Source organism: Anastrepha ludens, chromosome 4, assembly GCF_028408465.1.
Source record: "Anastrepha ludens isolate Willacy chromosome 4, idAnaLude1.1, whole genome shotgun sequence".
In the NCBI taxonomy this organism is placed as follows: Eukaryota; Metazoa; Arthropoda; class Insecta; order Diptera; family Tephritidae; genus Anastrepha; species Anastrepha ludens.
The window spans coordinates 63,731,709-63,750,600 of NC_071500.1; the positions used below are offsets into that span (position 1 = coordinate 63,731,709).

Here is an 18,892-nt window from a genome sequence, read left to right on the forward strand (position 1 = left end):
ACAACTTTTTAAACGACGTAAAAAATGCACTAAGTATGCAGAATATAACAAATTTGGATCAGTTATTAGAGGAGACCAAAACAGCATGAAAATCCATTCCTGTTGACCGTTGTAAGGTTTAATAATATCAATGCAAGGCGCTGTGCAGCAGTAATAAAACAAAAAGGATTTTCAACAAAATATTATATTAATGTGTACTTCCCCCCTTCACCTGGATGCTTCACCAGATCGAAAACATTTTAGATTTAAAAAAACGGAAAAAATTCTCGAATAAAGAGAGCTGGGTACCTTTCTTAAGTATTTTTCAACGGCTGTATTTATACACGTGTGGACTTTTTTATCATTTTATAGAAATAATAATTTTTAATTCATTTCATAATACTAATTAGTCGTAATGTAATAAAGTAAACAACCTTTTGTAATCAATCAAATCAAACAAATGTATATACAATATATATAATTTTTTTATGTCTATCGTATGTACATGACATTAGACTCATATTTGCACCATACGGTATGTGTACTACTTTTGAATTAGCAGCGATCAACCGATTTTCGAAAGCACACAACTACATGTACAAAATTTCACTAGCAGCGAATTAGAAATCAGAATTATATCATTTGGATTTTTATAGCTATTCATACAATTTGTGGTGAAAGTCACTTTCGCGGAACCCCCTTCTTTGCAAAACTATGAATAACATAGTAGCAAGTCTTTACTTACACATGTATGTGTGTATAGTAGGTACCTATAAAGACATGGCTATAGAAAAAGAGTAATAAAAGTATTAAATTTAATATATGAAATACATAATGCACATTTTATCGGGCTTATCCAACTGCTTTCGCACGTTTTAGCTAATTTTTATAGTCAACAATGAGTTTACAGAGTTTTGGGAAATTCCACTACAAAACGTTGATCAGTCGACTGTATAACGTTCTTAGTTTTATATTATATATAAATATAAATGCGCATACATATGTGTACATATATACCTATACATACAATGTATACACTTACGGGCAAAATAGTAGAATCGCGATATTTTGACCAGTTTCGACTACTTTTCTTTATTTTTTCATAAATTTTATATATTGGCTCGTTTTAAATTAGCTCATTTCGTAACATCTTAAAAATTAGGATTTCAAACTTTGTAAACTATTTATAAAAATTCGATGAACTCTCATCAAAATCGGAGTTTAGTAGACAAATTTATTCTACATATAAAATTTAGTTTTATAGCCCATTATACACCAAATACCCACGGTAGGTTTCGAACCAGGTCCTAACGAATAGTGGTAATGGCAGCCGTCCGAATAAAAAAAAAAACCGGAAACAACCGATCAAAGACTTGTTTGTGACAAAAAAAATGTTGTTTTTTAGAAAAAAATTTAAAAATCCACCAAATTTTTTTATATTGCACTTGAATTAAGAATTCAGGGTGAAAAAATTCAGAAAATGTTGGCATATCACACCTGTCAGATTGGCCAAACCTGGTAATTACAGTTTGAACAATTTTTTCTAGCATCCAGCATCATCGCTTGGTATCAAACGGCTCAAAGGTTCTGATAAGAACTGCTGATTGCTCAGTCATTTTACACAGTCGTATTACTTTTGCATGAATACCATGTTCAGACATGGTGATGTTCCAAATTTCTTTTCGGCGTTTTGAAAATTGAAAAAGAGATGGATGCAGCGAAACTTGATTAGCTCAGTCAGTGGTCCATCGGCTGGAGAAGCTTTGTTGTTCGTTGTTTAACCACACTTTTATTAAACGTAATTCATCGTAAACGGGAAACGGAAGCATCATTTATTTGTCAACGAATTGAGGAATCAAAGTTTAGACGGTTATTAGCGTTCATCGATTTTTTTTGAGTTTTCATATCTAATAGCAGTCTGGTTAGTACAGAAACAAAGTACTTTTAAAACTCTGCGTCGCACAGCACTGTATATGCCACATATATTTATATACACACACACTACAAATAATTGTTGACGTTTGAACAGCAGTAGCAGGTTAGCTGATTTTGTAATGTTATAAACTTGTTTAAGCTGCGCTTAGTAGCGGAGTGTCAAGTATTTTTAATGCCAAAAACTGAAAGGCAACAACCAACTGAACTACTTTGGCAAAATACAAAATATTAAAGACTCAAATAAACAAAAACAAAAACCAAAGGAAAACGTCCAATAGCAACGGCAATTACCTCAACATAAAGGCAATGTTATAAAGCGAAAAACTGTAGATTGCGAAACATTGCCAAAAATCATCAACTTGACATGAATTCTCACATTTCCACCTTCTAAGTGAAACCACGGCCAAATAAATAGCAACGCAGCGGCAAAATACTAGCAAATACCTGGTAGGCTCTGGTCTGCTGCAAAGTGTAACGCTTTTTGAAGCAATATTTTTGTTTACTTTTCCAATTTTTGTAGAAATAAAAAAATGTTTTGGATCGTGAAAAGTCTGACCGCAGCGATGGAGGTTGAATTTCGAGCTGTTAATATTTATTTTAATATCTGGAATACACTGCCACAATGCCCACTTTCTGCAAAAACTTTATCTCTTAAGTACCTACCTAAAATATCAAAATAAATGGTACGATAAATTACGACGACTCGAAGAGACAATTTACTGCTTCAAAATATTTGTTTTCAAAAATATTGGCTTTATAATTTATATGCACATTCTGAATATGAACCAAATCGTACATTGAGTGCGGTTTTTACAAATATCTCGTGACTCCATAACCACCTTGCAGGTACAAATAGACTTGTAAGTCTGGCATGTCAGGCATCACTACAGCAAAATTTTATCAGAAGGGGATATAAAATAATAATATATAATAATAATAATATACTAATAATATATAATAATAATAATATACTAATAATATATAATAATAATAATATACTAATAATATATAATAATATTAATATACTAATAATATATAATAATATTAATATACTAATAATATATAATAACAGTAGAGAAATGTATAGAAAATGTTGCACAATAAAACTGTACAATGGAAAACAACAAAATTCTAACAATGGATTCTGGTAGAGAGTACAAAAAACTAGTTATCACATTTTTGATTTTATCTGTGAGCTATCACGTGTTTGGTACTATTAAAGGCGAATATTTTAAAGCCGTTAACAGTGGATTGGCTGATTTGTTTTGTTTCTTTTCTTTTGCCGTGTACATTCGGAAGCCAGCAGAAAATGGAATAACAAAAATACGTTCCATTCGCATTATCGTCTTATGCTGCTAGTTTCAAATGTATGTTGTTGGTCCAGTGCCATCACCTTTAATGAGTACGCCTTGGTATTATTAAATTATATATATACATTTTAATCTAATATAATGAGGATAGAAAACAAGATTACGAAAACACTGAGATAGACGGAGATGGAGAGATAGAGAAAGAGAGGGAAATCAGAATAATAATTTACCAGCATCAGTTGTAGTTCCTGTACTTTGTTTACAAGCAAATACAATTTAGTCTTTGTTTACATTCATCTAACCACACTTCACATTTTTGTATACATTCTCTTAGTTCTATCACACACCTCACTCATTTAGAATAACCTAGTGGTAAAGTTGCGCTCTTTTTGATTTAAATTATGTTGTTATTGTAACAGCATTGCGCGCTTGCTATTGCAAATGACAGTTTTTCTTCACTCGCTTGTAACGCTTTAAAATTTCGAATAGCGCCAGAGTTAAATGTTACAAACATTAGAAAGAATTACAAAATATACGGGTTTTTTAGTACAATGCGCTTAAGGATAAATTATTAATAATAGTATTGATTTTGAATCCGATAAGTCTAGATCTAAAAAATTCGAGAAGGAATTGAACTCAGACAAAGCTCTATTAATTGGCGCAATGACATTGCAAAGCGTTTTATATAAGCCTATACGAAAAGTATCGAAATGGCGTAGGTTTCTACATGGCATATTAAAAATAATTAACCCAAGAAGGACAAACAGTCGATTTTACCCTAAAGTATATGGAGAAGAAATAAAAAAGCCAAAAGAGATCGTCGATTGATTAATGATATAAGCCAACTAATTGGCAACGGGAATTATAAAATGGAATCGGTTCAGACAAATTTAAGGAATGCAAAGCAAAAGATAGTAATATTTTCTGAACTCTCCTGTAAGAAGGATCTGCGTACTGTGTTACCAAAAACGAGGAAAAATATCGGACGTCTACAAGCAAATAAAAAACCTTAAAAAACGACAACATATTGTTTGAATTACCCGAAATCGCCCGAAATGTGCTTGGACTGTTTCAAAGTAAATTATGCGACATAGTATGATGTAATATCTTATCCTTATACATTAATAAAAATATAATGTTATTTGTGTATGTTTTATATTTTTATGTAGCATATTCCATATTTATACCGTCGATAGAGGAGGTCAAAAAGAATGCGACGAAGGAGCTGCGGGCTATCCCTTCGTCGGCCTACCAGAGATGCATGGAGGACTGGGTTAAACGTTGGCACATGTGTGTTGCTTCAAACGAAGGAGATAAAATAAAATTGCCTGAAATTTAACTCTGTTTTGTGTTATTTAAACATCCCCGGTACTTTCTGATCATAAAGCACTTCAGAACTTGTTCCATTAAATTTCTTTTCAAAGTGCAACTGAAAATCTTATTTATCTTGAACAAGAAAAGCGTAACCCATATATGGCTTACGTGGACCCCACGGAAGCATGCCGGTAACCCTAGTACGGGTTACGCGGGACGGAATGTCTTGATCGTGTCGACTTTTCTTTACAATCTTGGTAATTGACCGACTTAATCTTCTTTTGTTTTTAGTTTGTTTATTTCCTGTACTGACATCAAACCCTTGGGAAGGCACAATCTTATATTTTATCATTCTTGATGTGTAAACCAAAAAAATTATAAAAAAACTTATATTTTCTATTTATAATACATAAAATTGACCAATTCTCGAAAAATTTCATTAAATTAAGAAATGTTGCAAGTTAACAGGAATTAATAAGAAAATGTTGGCATTTATGCCAGTACGTATTTTTTATGAATTAATTTCCGTCAAAGTGTGTACTAATTATTTGTAAAAGGTTACTTTGCACTCTTCTTTATCTGCAAATAGTTTCTAATTAGTTGGCCAACGCTGTTTATATCACTGCTTGTTGTTGGAGCGCTCTCAACCATTGGTACGAACTTAACTCCGCTGCTGCTATTGGGAGTCTCAGCGCCGTGAGCGAAAATGAAGGGTAACAAAGAGAAAGCTCAGATTGAAATCAAAGTACAAAATGTGCTAATGAACTGTAGCAGATAAAGATGAGGTAATGCTTTTAAAGAAATGCGTACAATTTGCAATTAAGAATTTAAACACTCACAGAAACATATATAAATACATATATGTCTGTATAATTCTTAAAACAAAGGCGAAAAGAAAGCTAGACTTCAATAGTACTCAGTATAATATGAGGAAGTAAGTATGTACACTAATACATATGTATATGGTATACATATATACATACTCGTATGTGTGCATTTATTTCTTTGTGCCTACGTAAACGTTCTATGTACGCATATGCATACGTATGAATGCATTCACATAGGCATTCCTAACAGCGTATAAAGAGCTGAATGAATTTAAAATGCAAGTAATAAAATTAGAATCCACTTACACCAAGCCAAATAGCAAGTATTTTTTTTTGATTTGAATTTGTTTTATATTATTTCATTTGGTTTCACTTTTTTCAGCATTTACTTGAGCTGATAAACACAATCACAATAGGGCTAGCGTGTTGTGAATGCCAGGCATTAACTGCAAAGCGCACTTAAAATATGCCATTCGATGGGCGATGTGACTGATGGCATTGGCGTTGGCGTTAGCGTTAGCGTTGGCTTGGCAACGTCGCGATTGTGAAGATACATCAACTACAAATATACAGCAATACTGAGCAATACCACCGGCGTAGGCAAAGATATTAATGGGAAGGAAACGCCGTAAGCATATGGGAACGATGCAAAATGTCAAGAAATTGCGATCTCTTGATGCCACTCAGGCGTAGTTTGTTTGTTAAGCAAAAGTAAAAATAAAAGAAACTTAAAGGCAATTGGTGGAATTGCTTTGTTTGCAAATATAATTAACAAGCAGAGCAGCAATTGCCTTGCTAGTGCATACCGTAGGTAGCATTAAATGCATGCATAAATACACACACATACGAATGAACGAGTACACACAGCGCAATGTACAAGCTCTGCGCAATGCAAGAAGGCACAGCCTATACAATAAGATACAAATGAGCAATTCAACTTGTGATGATTGTAGAAGTGCTCTGCTACCTGCAAATGAAAATATGAAAAGGTATCAAAGCAGAGACTTGAAATTTTATTGATAAGACATGTCAACATTCCAAGGTTGAAATCGAAATTAATTGCAATAAATACGACTACTCCTGACTGATGTTAGCAACAAAAACCAGTCATTTTCACCGTAAAGGTGTTTGTTTGTAATATAAAACCTGTGGCAAATTTTATGCGCATACACAAATACAGTTCGTGCCAACATATTAGCAACGATATGCATATACATATATATGTGAACACTTGTGCCAGTATTACATAGGTTTTTAAATGATTGACGCATTTTATATATGTATATGCATAAAAATTTAATGTATGTATATACAATATGGCGCAAAATTAATTATCGATTTTGATTTTTAACATTAAACATACCGACATATTATATTAACCTATTTCCTTTATCCTTTCTCCAGTTGTTTGCTTATATAAAATCCAAGCATTTATAGCAGCTAAATCCAGAATGTTGAAAAATGCCCTATTAGATTTATATTCTGTGCTGTACTTTCTAGCCATTTTTTTCCGTCATGTCTACGCTAAATTTTGTGCTATTATAAAAAACAATAGTTTCAGGTATCTTCTTCAGTTTCTTCAATTTTTACATATTTATGCTTCGAATTTAGTAAGAGAACTCTTTTTTTCGGTTTGCCTTTGTAAATTGTCGGAGTAGAATTATTTGATTTGTAAAGCTGCGCTGAAAAACGTGGCATTTTGTCGTTCTTTTCTTTTGCAGGTTTGAGTTATTCCCTCTTATTCGCCCGAATAGTTCCTACTAACGTAGTTCTTTTGATAAAAGTTTTGTTGGTAAAGATGTGCTCGTAAAAAATTATCGGTGGTTATATTTCGTCCGCACCCTGTAAATGGTTCAGTGAGTTTGAGAACAAAAAATTCACTAAGTGGTGTTGCCACTTCCCATCTTTTCCCAAATACCGAAATCCATTCACAATATATTTACTTCCAACGTCCGATGCCAACCAGAACTTGATTCCGAACTAATCGGGTTTATTGGGCATATATTGCGTAAACGGCATCTTGATTTTGTCGAAAATAGCTGTTCATCAGCAGTAATATTTGCACCTGGTTTGTAGCAGTTTTAACTAAATATCTTCTATGAATGCATTCCCTACCTTGGAGATGAGAGAAATTTTGTCAATCTGCTGACGCTGGCTCCTTGCTCGCTTCTTCTATCGAAACGAATAAATCGCATAATTTCTGTGAAACGATTTCTGTTCATTGTTCGTGAAAGAAATGCAGGACCACTATTCTTATTCCATAAAAATGAAACTTTCAGATTCTTATTTCGTATGCCCCACGTGCATATAAAATTGCAACGAAAGCATCCATTCTTCTAAAGTTATACTTCATTTGGATCCTAAAACTCGACATGCTTCTGATTCTGCGTACATTTTTATATGATTCATACTTCCCTGGTCAAGTATCAACGAAAATACATCCCTTACTTTGGCCTTCATAATTTCTCTAAAAATTGTATGAAGCGGAAATCTTCGAGGTCCAGAACCTTGCTGAATTTTTGTCAATCAGTTCCATCAACTGAAGTTTCAATATTCTAATCGTTTTCTTCACATTCATCTTCGGAACTGGAGAACAATCTCATTCTTTTTCGTCCTCTACGTGTGTTCACAATGTTCTCATCCTCATTATCCGTGCAAAATAGCTCAGAGTCAGTGTCTAATGTATCATATAAACTATCGCCACTCCCAGAATTCTCTTAATCATCTACTTCAAAGCATAGTTCGCTTATATTATTTAGTTCTTCCAGCAATTTCCCTGCATTGACATTTTAAGACTAAATTTTTGAATTTGTATTTGAAGAACTCACCAATAATAAAATGTTCAGTACACAAACTTTGCAGCCTATTTTATTATTACAAATAGAACTAATCACGTCGCAAATATTTCTAATGCCGCGTACAGAGCCAATAATCTAATTTGAATGATCGCCTCACCTCGTGAGTTACCAGCAGTCGCTCTGTGCCCAGCATAAAACAAACTGTAATCGCATGACGTTTTCCTAGAACTCAATCGGATGACATTTTCTTAGAAAATTACTGCTTTTGAGATTTCAATGCAGATAACTTTATAAAATTGATATATTCTAGCAGTCAAAAGATCGTTCAGGGTAGACGACGGTAGAGTGCATATTATTATCAGGAAAAACGAATGAAGAAGAGAAATATATGTATATTGAGAAATTAAAAGGCTTTATATTATAGAAAAAGTCGTATAGTAAGTTCAAGATAAATAAAAACCTGGAATTTAATAATTTTGACTAAAGTCTCAAAAGCGGTAATTTTACCACCGCTCTGGTAGGTTTAGTGCCAATCACTTTTTTTATTAATATAAATACAAAAATATGATTTGGGTGATGGAAATCTTTATACGAGTATTGACCTTTATGCGCTCCATTGCTTGTATGTTTACATATATATATATGTACTGTCCGACGCCAGTTGTAAAAATGGCAACTCTTTCCATTAGGTGATTAGTTTTGTGGCACCCTGCATATGCGAAAATTTGTTAATTGCAGTTTATGACTACTAAACCTTTTTCCCGATTCCGGCGAAACTTTACTGAGTTGTTGTGAGTACTCCTGTTTAGTTTATATTCCTAATATTCGTAAATGTCTTATCTACATACAAATATATAAAAGTTGTTACACTGGGGTCGAGATATTAAGCCAAAACGTAATTAAAGTATTTATAGGCAAAAAAATTTCTAAATATAAAACACATCATAATTATTTTTTGCAAATAAAGAGATTTTGTTTTAAAAATATAATTTTGATAAAAACAAATTCATTCAATTTACAATGACAGCGCAATGTCTTTTCACTGCACATCCCAAAGGAAATTGCAGACGCTGTGGGGATCACTCAGAGAAGGAGACTGTTGAACACTTTCTCTGTAAATGTCCGGGTTTGGCAGCTTTTTTTCCATTTAATTAGTAGAAAAAGCAACACATAGATAAACTATTTATGAACTAAATTAAATTGTATTTTAACAACTTCTAACCAATGCATTTATTATAAAAAGAATGGGATAATATTGCCAACGGAAGCTTAGAGATATTAAAGCCAATTCTTAAACCGTCGCGTTACTAATTAGTTAAACCCTGCTGTATACTATATACGTACATATTTATCTCATAATGCACGGCTATTATTGTCAATTAATGCTATAAAAACAAAGGAAATTAGTAAGGTATATTAAATTAGTTTTAAGTGATATATGATACTTTTACCGTGGCCATAGTAAAAGCATTAAAAGCATTAGGTACTTAATACAGGGGCCCGAAAATGGCGCTGCATGCGTACATATATGATTGGTCATCAATTAATCATTATTTTATCAATTTTCAGTAATTACATAAGTACACGTCCAAAGTAATTAAAAAGTTACTTTCCAATTAGTTGGCATGTTAAAATTTACGAACGGAAAATTGGCAATTAAAAAGAACTCTCACCGTTTCGCTTAAAAAATCAAAAAATTAGGTTGAATGGAGATTTTTTTTTCAAAGTGGGATCAGGGCGGTATTGTATTTCAAACGAAAGGTATTTGAATATACTTTTCAACCAAATTATATTTAAATTATGTTAATTCGGAAAATTATGGAAACAAATTATTTTATTTAACATTTTGGATACATTTTAATTTTATTCCCTCAAAATCTTAAGCAAAAAAATAAAAAGTACTTATATTACATTAAGCTAAATGTATATTAAGAGCAATAAGGGCGAGCGACAATGCTACACGCTTGTGGATAGAAGGAGGGATAAAGGGGCATATCTTTATCTGAAAACGGAGACTAAAGACTATAAGCTTTAAATAATCTGTTGGTTGTGTAATTGGGGTGAAAAGTTAGTACTACCAAACCCCTGAAAAGAACTAAGTTCGTATGCAAGTTCCTTTGAATCTTACAGAGGCGTTAACTAAAAGGAGGTTGGTAAATTCGCACTGTTTCTTCGTAGAACTCCTTTCCGCGGAATATTCCTCTTATCTCTACAGGGAATGATGCTGGAATGACAGTAATTGGCCGGATATAAATTCGGGTCGTTCCGGTAACGTAGAACCGACTGTCGTAGGAACGTAGGCAGCTGCAAGCGCTTGAAAACAATTATATTTACTTATAAATTAAAACGTCATAAGTACGTGCGTAGTATCAAGGCATGATAACCCCACCACCATCATTAGCACTAAACAGAAATACTTAACCAAGGAATGCCGCAGAGTGGTGTCCCTTCACCCTTGCTTTTGAATTTTTATATCTCGAAGCTTAACCAACCACCACGGGGAGTTTCACTGGTTTCCTATGCTGACGATTGTTCGATAATGTCGTCCGGCAATGGTTGATGGATGTCTTGTGCTTCAAAGGGAACGTTTATCTCGTCAGCCTTTCTCGCTTTTCACTGCGAGAAATCTCCAACATTCGCCCCCTAAATCCACGGCGAACGTTTTTACTACCTGAACTAAGAAGGTCAAACTGCAGTTAAAGGTGAAAGTCGATAACACACAAATACGGATCGTTAATCCCAAAACTTTGGGTGCAACCTCCGACAGTTTGCTTTCCTTTTCGGCGCATACAAGCGAAATTTCCACTGAGGTCCAAAACCGCAACAAATCACTAGTCGGCAGCATATGGGCCACAGACAAAGACACATTCCCACCACACTCGGTTCTACATAACCAGAATGACCGGGATTTATATCTGACCACGGACTTGTCACGCCAGCGTCATTCCCGTCCTTGCATGGGGAATGTGTATGCTCCTACAACAACACCAACAACAAAGAACTGCTGCTGGCGACATTTAAAAAAATTGGCCAGACATTACAGTCATTAACCGAGATTCATCTGACCTCCGTCACGAAGAGCTTCAGCATATTTACAGCTTCAGAATCAACCCCGACGTTTTCAATATATGTCCGGCCTGTGAAGGTACCTCACACGACACTAACCACCTAACACCGCTCACCCTCGATACCCAAGCCGTAGAAAGTCGTTGTAGAACTAATATTTGCGGAATGTTAGGAGTTAAGATTTTCTGAACGTCCTCTCTTCTAACATCTTCACCAAATTCCATTTAATAAATTATTACACTTTGCCTAAAATTGCTCATGCCGCATTATAGTAAATTCAACATTTTATTTACCTTTCACTAACAAACTTAATATTGTAACGAGATATTCACGTTTTGAAGATGCGTAAAATTGGCCTTCGTCTCGCAACATGTCCTCCATGTTTAGTTTCCACAAAAAATTTTATTAGCGCTGTAATCCCATAATAAATCCTACCGCACGTAATATTTTCCCCCCCGAAACGGTGCATATTCTTCACTTGTATCAAAATATGGTTCAATAAAAAAACAAAAAAAAAAAAACAGAATAAAAATTATGAATTCGCCTCTGAACCATTTTTACACACAACCTTAAAGTCGATTTACTCTTTAAAACGTTGAAATAGGGGCTTGTATTCAGCAACTTATGCGTATTCTCCTAGCAACAGGATAAAGGGAGTGGCTGCATGTGTATCCATACATAAGCATATTTACATACCTATATATTCCTCATCAGCTTTCGTTTTTACAGGCAGCAGTCCGCAGTAATCCACTTTGGCAGAGAATCCAGCGGCAAGCGGCAATTTTAAAAATTGCTGCAGGGTAACACCATATTGACAGCAGCATCAACAGCGTAATCAATAAAACAAAAGCCGTTCTAAAAAAAATTTTAGAAGATATGTGCACTGCTATACATAACCGGCTTTCGGTAACTCAACTGCCTAATTAATGACTGTTTCAACTGTTTTTGCCCCAAGCATCTGCGAAAAAATAGTTCCTTAACCAATTATGGTGACAATAAGTGAAACGGCGTCGTGGAGCCGGTGGCAAAATACGTATACATATACATGTACTATCGTTGGCGGACGCGCAACTGCAGTTTGCGTAGGGGAACGACGGCGACTAAATGACGCGACTTGGTTTTTCACTCGATTTACTTTCAATTTCTTGCTATTGTACACTTATATTTTATTTTTACTTTTCTTGTTGTAGTGCTCCACGCCCCCATCAAACACCAATACCACTTCCCGCGTCTTTTGCATCACTTTTTACACACTTTGCAGCGCCTGATAATTCTCAGAGCAACTCTTCTATCAACAAGGACGTCGAACAGTTCACAAAACAAAGGCACACAAAATGCAGAGAACCAAAATGCAATAACGAAAAAAATGTAGAATAACCAAAAATAAAAAGGGATGCTGCGAAGGCTTTCGCTTTCTTTTACTTATATATCCGAGGAATTATACTCGAATGCCACTTGTTCAAATACATTTCAGCCATATGCTAACACATATCCAAAAATTTTAAACATTCATTTTGATTTTATGCAAAATTCGTTTTCATTTATTATTTCCAACTTTTCTAACTAATTCCTTACATCCTTCACAGATATATATTTTTTTAACCACAAATATACCGACACCGCCACAATTTTCAACCGTCACTAAACTCAACCAAATTGAAAATGAAACTAATTCACTCGCAGAAAAAGTTTACTCCACTCTCCAGGCGAATTCATAGAAGGTGACTTCGGTAAAGCAATATTAGCATTCATATGTATTTCGATTTTGGAACTTTATAGTTTTAATGTCAAAATTTCTATGAGAATGTAAGGAAATAAACGAGGCAACAACGCAACAACAGAACGCTTTGGTGTTCTTAACGTCAAAGTATTCAAACCTACGAATTGCAAATCAAAAAAATAAATCAGCCACTATATTGACGTCACCTTGTGTGGATTCGCTTTGTTTCACTCTCTTCCACTAGCATACTCAGAGTTGCACATCACGATTTCTAAAATAAAAAATTAATAAGAAATTTCACACCAAGCTTGTTAAATTGTTAAGTGTAATTCGCTAACTTTTGTTTTGTATATTTTTGCTTTTTTGAAACTTCGGACAAAAATATGCATAGAAGAGGAACATAGTAAGCTGTTGGACTAACTGCTCGAGAACGTTGATATTCTTTTAACGGCTGGTTAATTCAGGCACTCAGAGACTTCAGACTTCTTACTATTTCGGGTATTTTTAATTCTTTTGTTTAATATTGAATAAAATAAAACCAACTAAACTTCATCCTTCTGTAAAAAGGAGGATCAAAAGTGGCGTTGACACGTAGAAAATATTTCCAAGTTACCGAAGAACGAATCAAACAACCAACAACAACAACGTTTATTAAACAACCAGAAAAGAACTTACTTGATTGTGAATATGCAGTGAATGTCTCGGTGAATATATTGATATTAATATATGTGATTTTTACTTTGAACAATGCAATATAATAGCAATGCGAGTTAAATAAGAGATAACGAACTTAAACCAACAATACAAGCAATCCAGATATACTGTGTTTATTATTTCCTGTATTTGGTGGTTTCCACTTTCTATTGCTTACCTTCGTGCTATTTTTTATTTTATCTTTCTTGTCTTTCAAGCTTATTTACGAAACCATCTGGCAGCATTATTAGGAATGAGAATAGGAAAAATGTCATTTTTGTAATTATTTTCGAGCTGTCATTTATCGTTAACATTTCTCCGTCATAATATTTGCAGTACCATATTTACTAATTTTGCTAAAATATGCCTACAGAAATTGAAAATATAAACCCTAATGTGTATGGCAAACGCAAAGAGCGAGAACTGACTGCCAATGAAGAGGATGAAAATGTGCCCGACCCATTCGATTCACGTGAAATATTTGGTATGTATTTATTCTCAATGCACAAAACATATACCGACAAAACATGCTTTTTCAGACCTCATTCGTAACATCAACGATCCCGAACATCCACTCACACTGGAAGAGTTACATGTGGTGCAAGAAGATCTAATTCGAGTTAATGACAAGGAAAATGAAGTGAATATTAAGTTTACACCTACGATTCCACATTGCTCGATGGCTACTCTAATTGGTTTGTCTATACGTGTGAAGCTCCTGCGATCGTTGCCGCCTCGTTTCAAAGTAAATGTAGAGATAACGCCAGGAACGCACGCATCAGAGAATGCCGTGAATAAACAGCTTGCAGACAAGGAACGCGTAGCGGCTGCACTGGAGAACAAACATCTAGCTGAAGTCATCAATCAATGTATCTCATCTAAAGCATGAAGAAACCTTAGGATTTGTCGTTATTTTCTTCTTTCTTTATTTTACAATTTTAAGTGTTGAATTAGTAAAACTAAAGTATACCAACTAAAATTTAAGCCTTTTTCGCTTGCACTGGGGACGAACTCGTACTTGTATTTCCTGTCGCGGAACGTTGCTTTGTAGGATCATACTTGAATGTCTTAACTAATGGACCTTTGCCGGCTTTAGCAAAACGTATTTCATCCAAACGTTGTCGTTCCTCTATTTCTTTGGTTATTTTCATGTTTTCCCAGGCTAAAAATTCAATAAAATATATGTAAAATATTTCAAAAAATATTAGTATTCAATAAATATTATGCGAGTATATGTTTTCCTTGTTACATACATTCTTTCATTCCTTTCACGAAACCTTTCTTCTTTACTGGGAGGTTTTCTGCTTTATGTATCACCATCTTGTCGATTTTAAAGTAATTACGCACCGCAGGAATTCTTAGCATTGCCACCTTAAAAAATGTTAGTCTGAGTAGCTCTCAAATGAGGCATATATTAAATATTAGTCACCTGCCCCAAGGAGATGAAATTACTGCAAGCCCAGTAAGTAAGGATAGCCGCGGGAAAATTCATTGTAAAAGGAAAAATCGCAATTGGTAGTGCTCGCAAAACATATTTCATCATCGACATATTTTGTGCCGACAAACGTGCACTATCCGTTCCAATTTCTATTGTTAAATAGAGTGTAGCGCTGGTAATTAGTGGCAACATAAAGGTAGGATCGGCCACGGTTAAGTCAGTAAACCAAAACAGACCACCTTCGCGCAGGGATTCCACAGGCGTATTGGCCATTTGACGTAGACCCATGAAAAATGAAATAAAGAGAGGAGCCTGTGCGAGAGGTACAATCATATTCTTCAAGGGGTTCACTTCTTTCTCCTTCATGAATAGCATCATTTCCTGTGCATAACGGGCTGACTCGATAGCGTTACCACTTTGACGAGCTTCGCTCATTTTCATTTGTAATACTTGCATTTGCGGCATATAATTATTCATTTTAGCTGCATTTCTTTGTGCCATAATCACTAGCGGGAAAATGATAGTACGCACCACCGCAGTTCCAATTGCAATTGCGGCCCACCATGGCAAATCGCAACCAATATGCAGAAACTCCATGCAGTTTTGCACAATTCCCACTGGCGACCAGCCACCTAGCCCTATAGACGCAAATGTAGGCTCGCCTGCGGCATTAAGAACTTGAGCGGCAACTTCTTCAACTGGTGCGGCGGGTGCTTCGGGAATAGTAGAAAGATCGACCACGGTTTTTGTGGCATTTGCAGTATTTGTGGCGGCATTAATAGCAGTTGGTATTGAGGTATCAGCACTTGCAAACCGTACCCCTCCCGCAGACAATGATAGCGTATTTAACGACGAAGGCAACAAAAGACGATGGGTGGTTGTATTTGCACGACCCGACACATGATAGTCCCTCACAGTTAATGTATTTGAAGCTGTGACTGTGATTTCGGGAGCAAACTATAAAAATATTTTAAACTTTAATTAATAATAAATTTACCTAACACTTTCATTTTTAGGTTAGGTCATAAACATACCACTGCGGCAAACGTAGTGCAATTTTTTACCAACCTTGTTACAGAGATTCACCAGACTCGCTGTTTTCCCATAGCGCAAATACTGTATTTTCGTTGACAGCATATTCCCTAATTAAGTTGCGTTAGTAATATTTAACAATCGTCCCAAATACAAAACAGCGCTATGTTTTTATCAAAATTGTGGTGATGGGAATCAGCTGTTCACAAAGAAGTGAGAGACAAGTGTCTTAAGTGGTATGTTCAGTCAGCAAAATCATGTTGTCAGTAAAGCCTAAAACGTATGTTTTTGTTATCTCATTCATAAAGCTTGAATTCAAAAACTTAATTTAACCCTTTTAGGGCCGGAGGCCGATATATCGGTTCTTGCTGTAATGGCGAGATGTGCCAGAGCCGATATATCGGAACGTGCCTTAGAGCGCTTTACTACTCATATTGCGGTAGACTTTATGATATATAAATATATATTATATACAAATATTTGTCATAAAAATGAAGTCTAATGCAAAATTATAGCACATGCAATATATTTATAATTCTATAATTTTGTTTCAGCAATATTATATTATCTGTAACAATTACGTATTTCAGAAGAGATAATCTGCCCGGAGTTTACCATTGTCGAGTTATTTTTAATGTTTGTTATGCAATATTTTTTAGCTTGTTACAAAATATAATATAATATATTGGAAATGCAAAGTAAATACTTTTTAGTAAATGGTCTATATAAATTATGATACTTAATATACATAATTTTCAATGAATATAGAAAATCGAATGTCATTGTTTCTCTATTTCGTTCTTACTATACTGCTTTTTGAATTTTTCTTGTTTGATTATTATGAGCATTTTCCCAAACCGTAGTAACAACCTGAAATTCGGCCGGTTATTCTCGCATAGGCACCTCTTTTTCGCCTGGCACTAAGAGGCTTAAATATGTAAATTAAATTGACGTTATGTTTATATGGCTTTGATAGTTATACCATAACCCATATCCCATCAGAACAAAATATGATTAAATTCATTATGTGCTATAGTGGTTTCTTACTTTGTGGCCAAAGCAAAATGGTGGCATTCGCAACTTTTTTCACACAAAAGTTATTACTGACTACTGACTTAATGCTAATATAAATCCATAAAGAACCAATTCTATTCACCCATGTCTGGGTCCACCATATTTGTTAAGAGCTTTCATGCTATAGGCTCGTCTTCTTGTATATCTATCTGTGCGGCTGCGCTTTGTTGCACTGTGTCGAGGTCAATCTTGTTTTCGTAGTACGTTCTCGAAGTTCCAGCTGTTCTCGCGCTCGAGCAGTTTGCTGATTATGTTGCTCGGTGCGATGTCGCCAATTTGCTCCCTCAGACCATTTCTTTCCGCGAGCCATCGTTCAGCGCGTCGCAGTACATATTATATATGCACTTGGAATCGATTACCTTGCCCATGCGGTATAGGTATCTCTGGAAGTATCCGTGGCCCGAGAGGAACCAAGTTAAGAAGAAGTTATTATGCAGAGACTGGAAGGATGATTGTAAATCTGCAGTATTTTTTTGCGTAGGTTTAGAATTGAGAAACATTTTTCAAAATATAAACTCTGATGATTATGGAAAAAAGCGTTGCGGGAGGAAATTTGGAATAAAAACCACGCGATTGTCTGGCTTATGTTATACACGTATATATATAACTCATCGAAACTTGAAAATAATGATATAAAAGGTATCATAAAAAAATAGTACAGTAATTAAAAACAAAAAATCATGGCTTATAAGTGTATTCTGCATATTCCTTCAATAAGCTTTACGAAGAGGTATTTTTTGCATAGCACTTTCTTTCACGCGGGCGCTTCGAAAAAATAACCCTCATCAGCCCAACTCCGATTACGCCATCCACACTATTTTTTGTGTCGAACTTTTTTCCGAGTGGTCGGCCTTCGGCCGCGTTTAAAAAAAAAATAACCCTCATCAGTGCGACTCCGATTACGCCATCCATAGTATTATATTTTTACGTAGAACTGATTTCCTCGTTAAAACCAAAAATTAAAACTTCATATGCGTGTGTGTAGTAAGGAAGCACAATAACCCCCATCATCATAATCAGCACTGAACTGAAATACTTCATTGTTGTTCGTATTTTTATTTGCATTTGCAGGCATCCGGTAACACTATACTGTTGTCACTTCCAATGAATTGTTATTCGCGGTTAAAATTGGAAAGTGATGATATGGTTAAATGCATTTGAATTTAATTTTCATTGAAATATTTCGAATACAAGTATAAAAATATGTAAAATCACGCGGGTGAATTTATATTTTGTGAATTTTAGTAAAGTTTAGAGAAATATAATATTGACTATATTGCAGTGTTCCAAACTATAGTGAGGTTCCCGAGGGCTATTTGAAAGCAAATAATTACAAAACTATTATTTCCGGAATAATTGGGAGTTATAAAGGTTGTTCGTGAATCACTCCCTAACATATCCACCAAGTTTTATTGAATAAGTTATTATACTTAGCTTAAAATTGCCCATGTCACATTATACTCACTGGAGTGGGGCCCCTGACCAATAATAAGAGGGAGCTATATGAGGTAAATAGACAGGAAAATATAAAAGTCTTAGAGCAAAATTAAGAAACATCTTTTATGCCCGTTTTATTCTTGTGACAGCAAATTGGTGATAAGATATCCAAATAAATAAGCATATTAAAACTTAGAAGCACAAATGCGGCATACAGTAATTTAATTGTGTCTGACAGCTTTAAATTTTTATGTCAAGACTTTATCGCT

General features: G+C 34.7%; 3 protein-coding genes across 3 annotated transcripts in view; 1 reads left to right on the forward strand and 2 right to left on the reverse strand.

Moving 5' to 3' along the window:
• The window catches only part of LOC128859587 (uncharacterized), a 58,711-nt gene extending 45,825 nt beyond the window's left edge, over positions 1–12,886 (reverse strand). The window contains exon 1 of the mRNA XM_054096522.1: positions 11,926–12,886. The gene's annotated coding sequence lies outside the window, so the exon portion shown is untranslated. The remainder of the gene's footprint in view (positions 1–11,925) is intronic.
• A 1,031-nt stretch (positions 12,887–13,917) lies between these two features.
• LOC128861575 (MIP18 family protein galla-2) lies at positions 13,918–14,890 on the forward strand. The gene is made up of 2 exons (XM_054099815.1): positions 13,918–14,126; positions 14,182–14,890. The coding sequence occupies exons 1-2, from the start codon at positions 14,006–14,008 to the stop codon at positions 14,529–14,531; spliced, it is 471 nt and encodes a 156-aa protein (XP_053955790.1). The 5' UTR covers positions 13,918–14,005; the 3' UTR covers positions 14,532–14,890.
• LOC128861574 (mitochondrial inner membrane protein OXA1L) lies at positions 14,545–16,340 on the reverse strand. The gene is made up of 4 exons (XM_054099814.1): positions 16,149–16,340; positions 15,072–16,037; positions 14,896–15,013; positions 14,545–14,804 (listed from the first exon to the last, which is right to left on the reverse strand). Exons 1-4 carry the CDS (start codon positions 16,215–16,217, stop codon positions 14,623–14,625), a joined length of 1,335 nt encoding a protein of 444 aa, XP_053955789.1. The 5' UTR covers positions 16,218–16,340; the 3' UTR covers positions 14,545–14,622.
• Between the last annotated feature and the right edge of the window lie 2,552 nt (positions 16,341–18,892).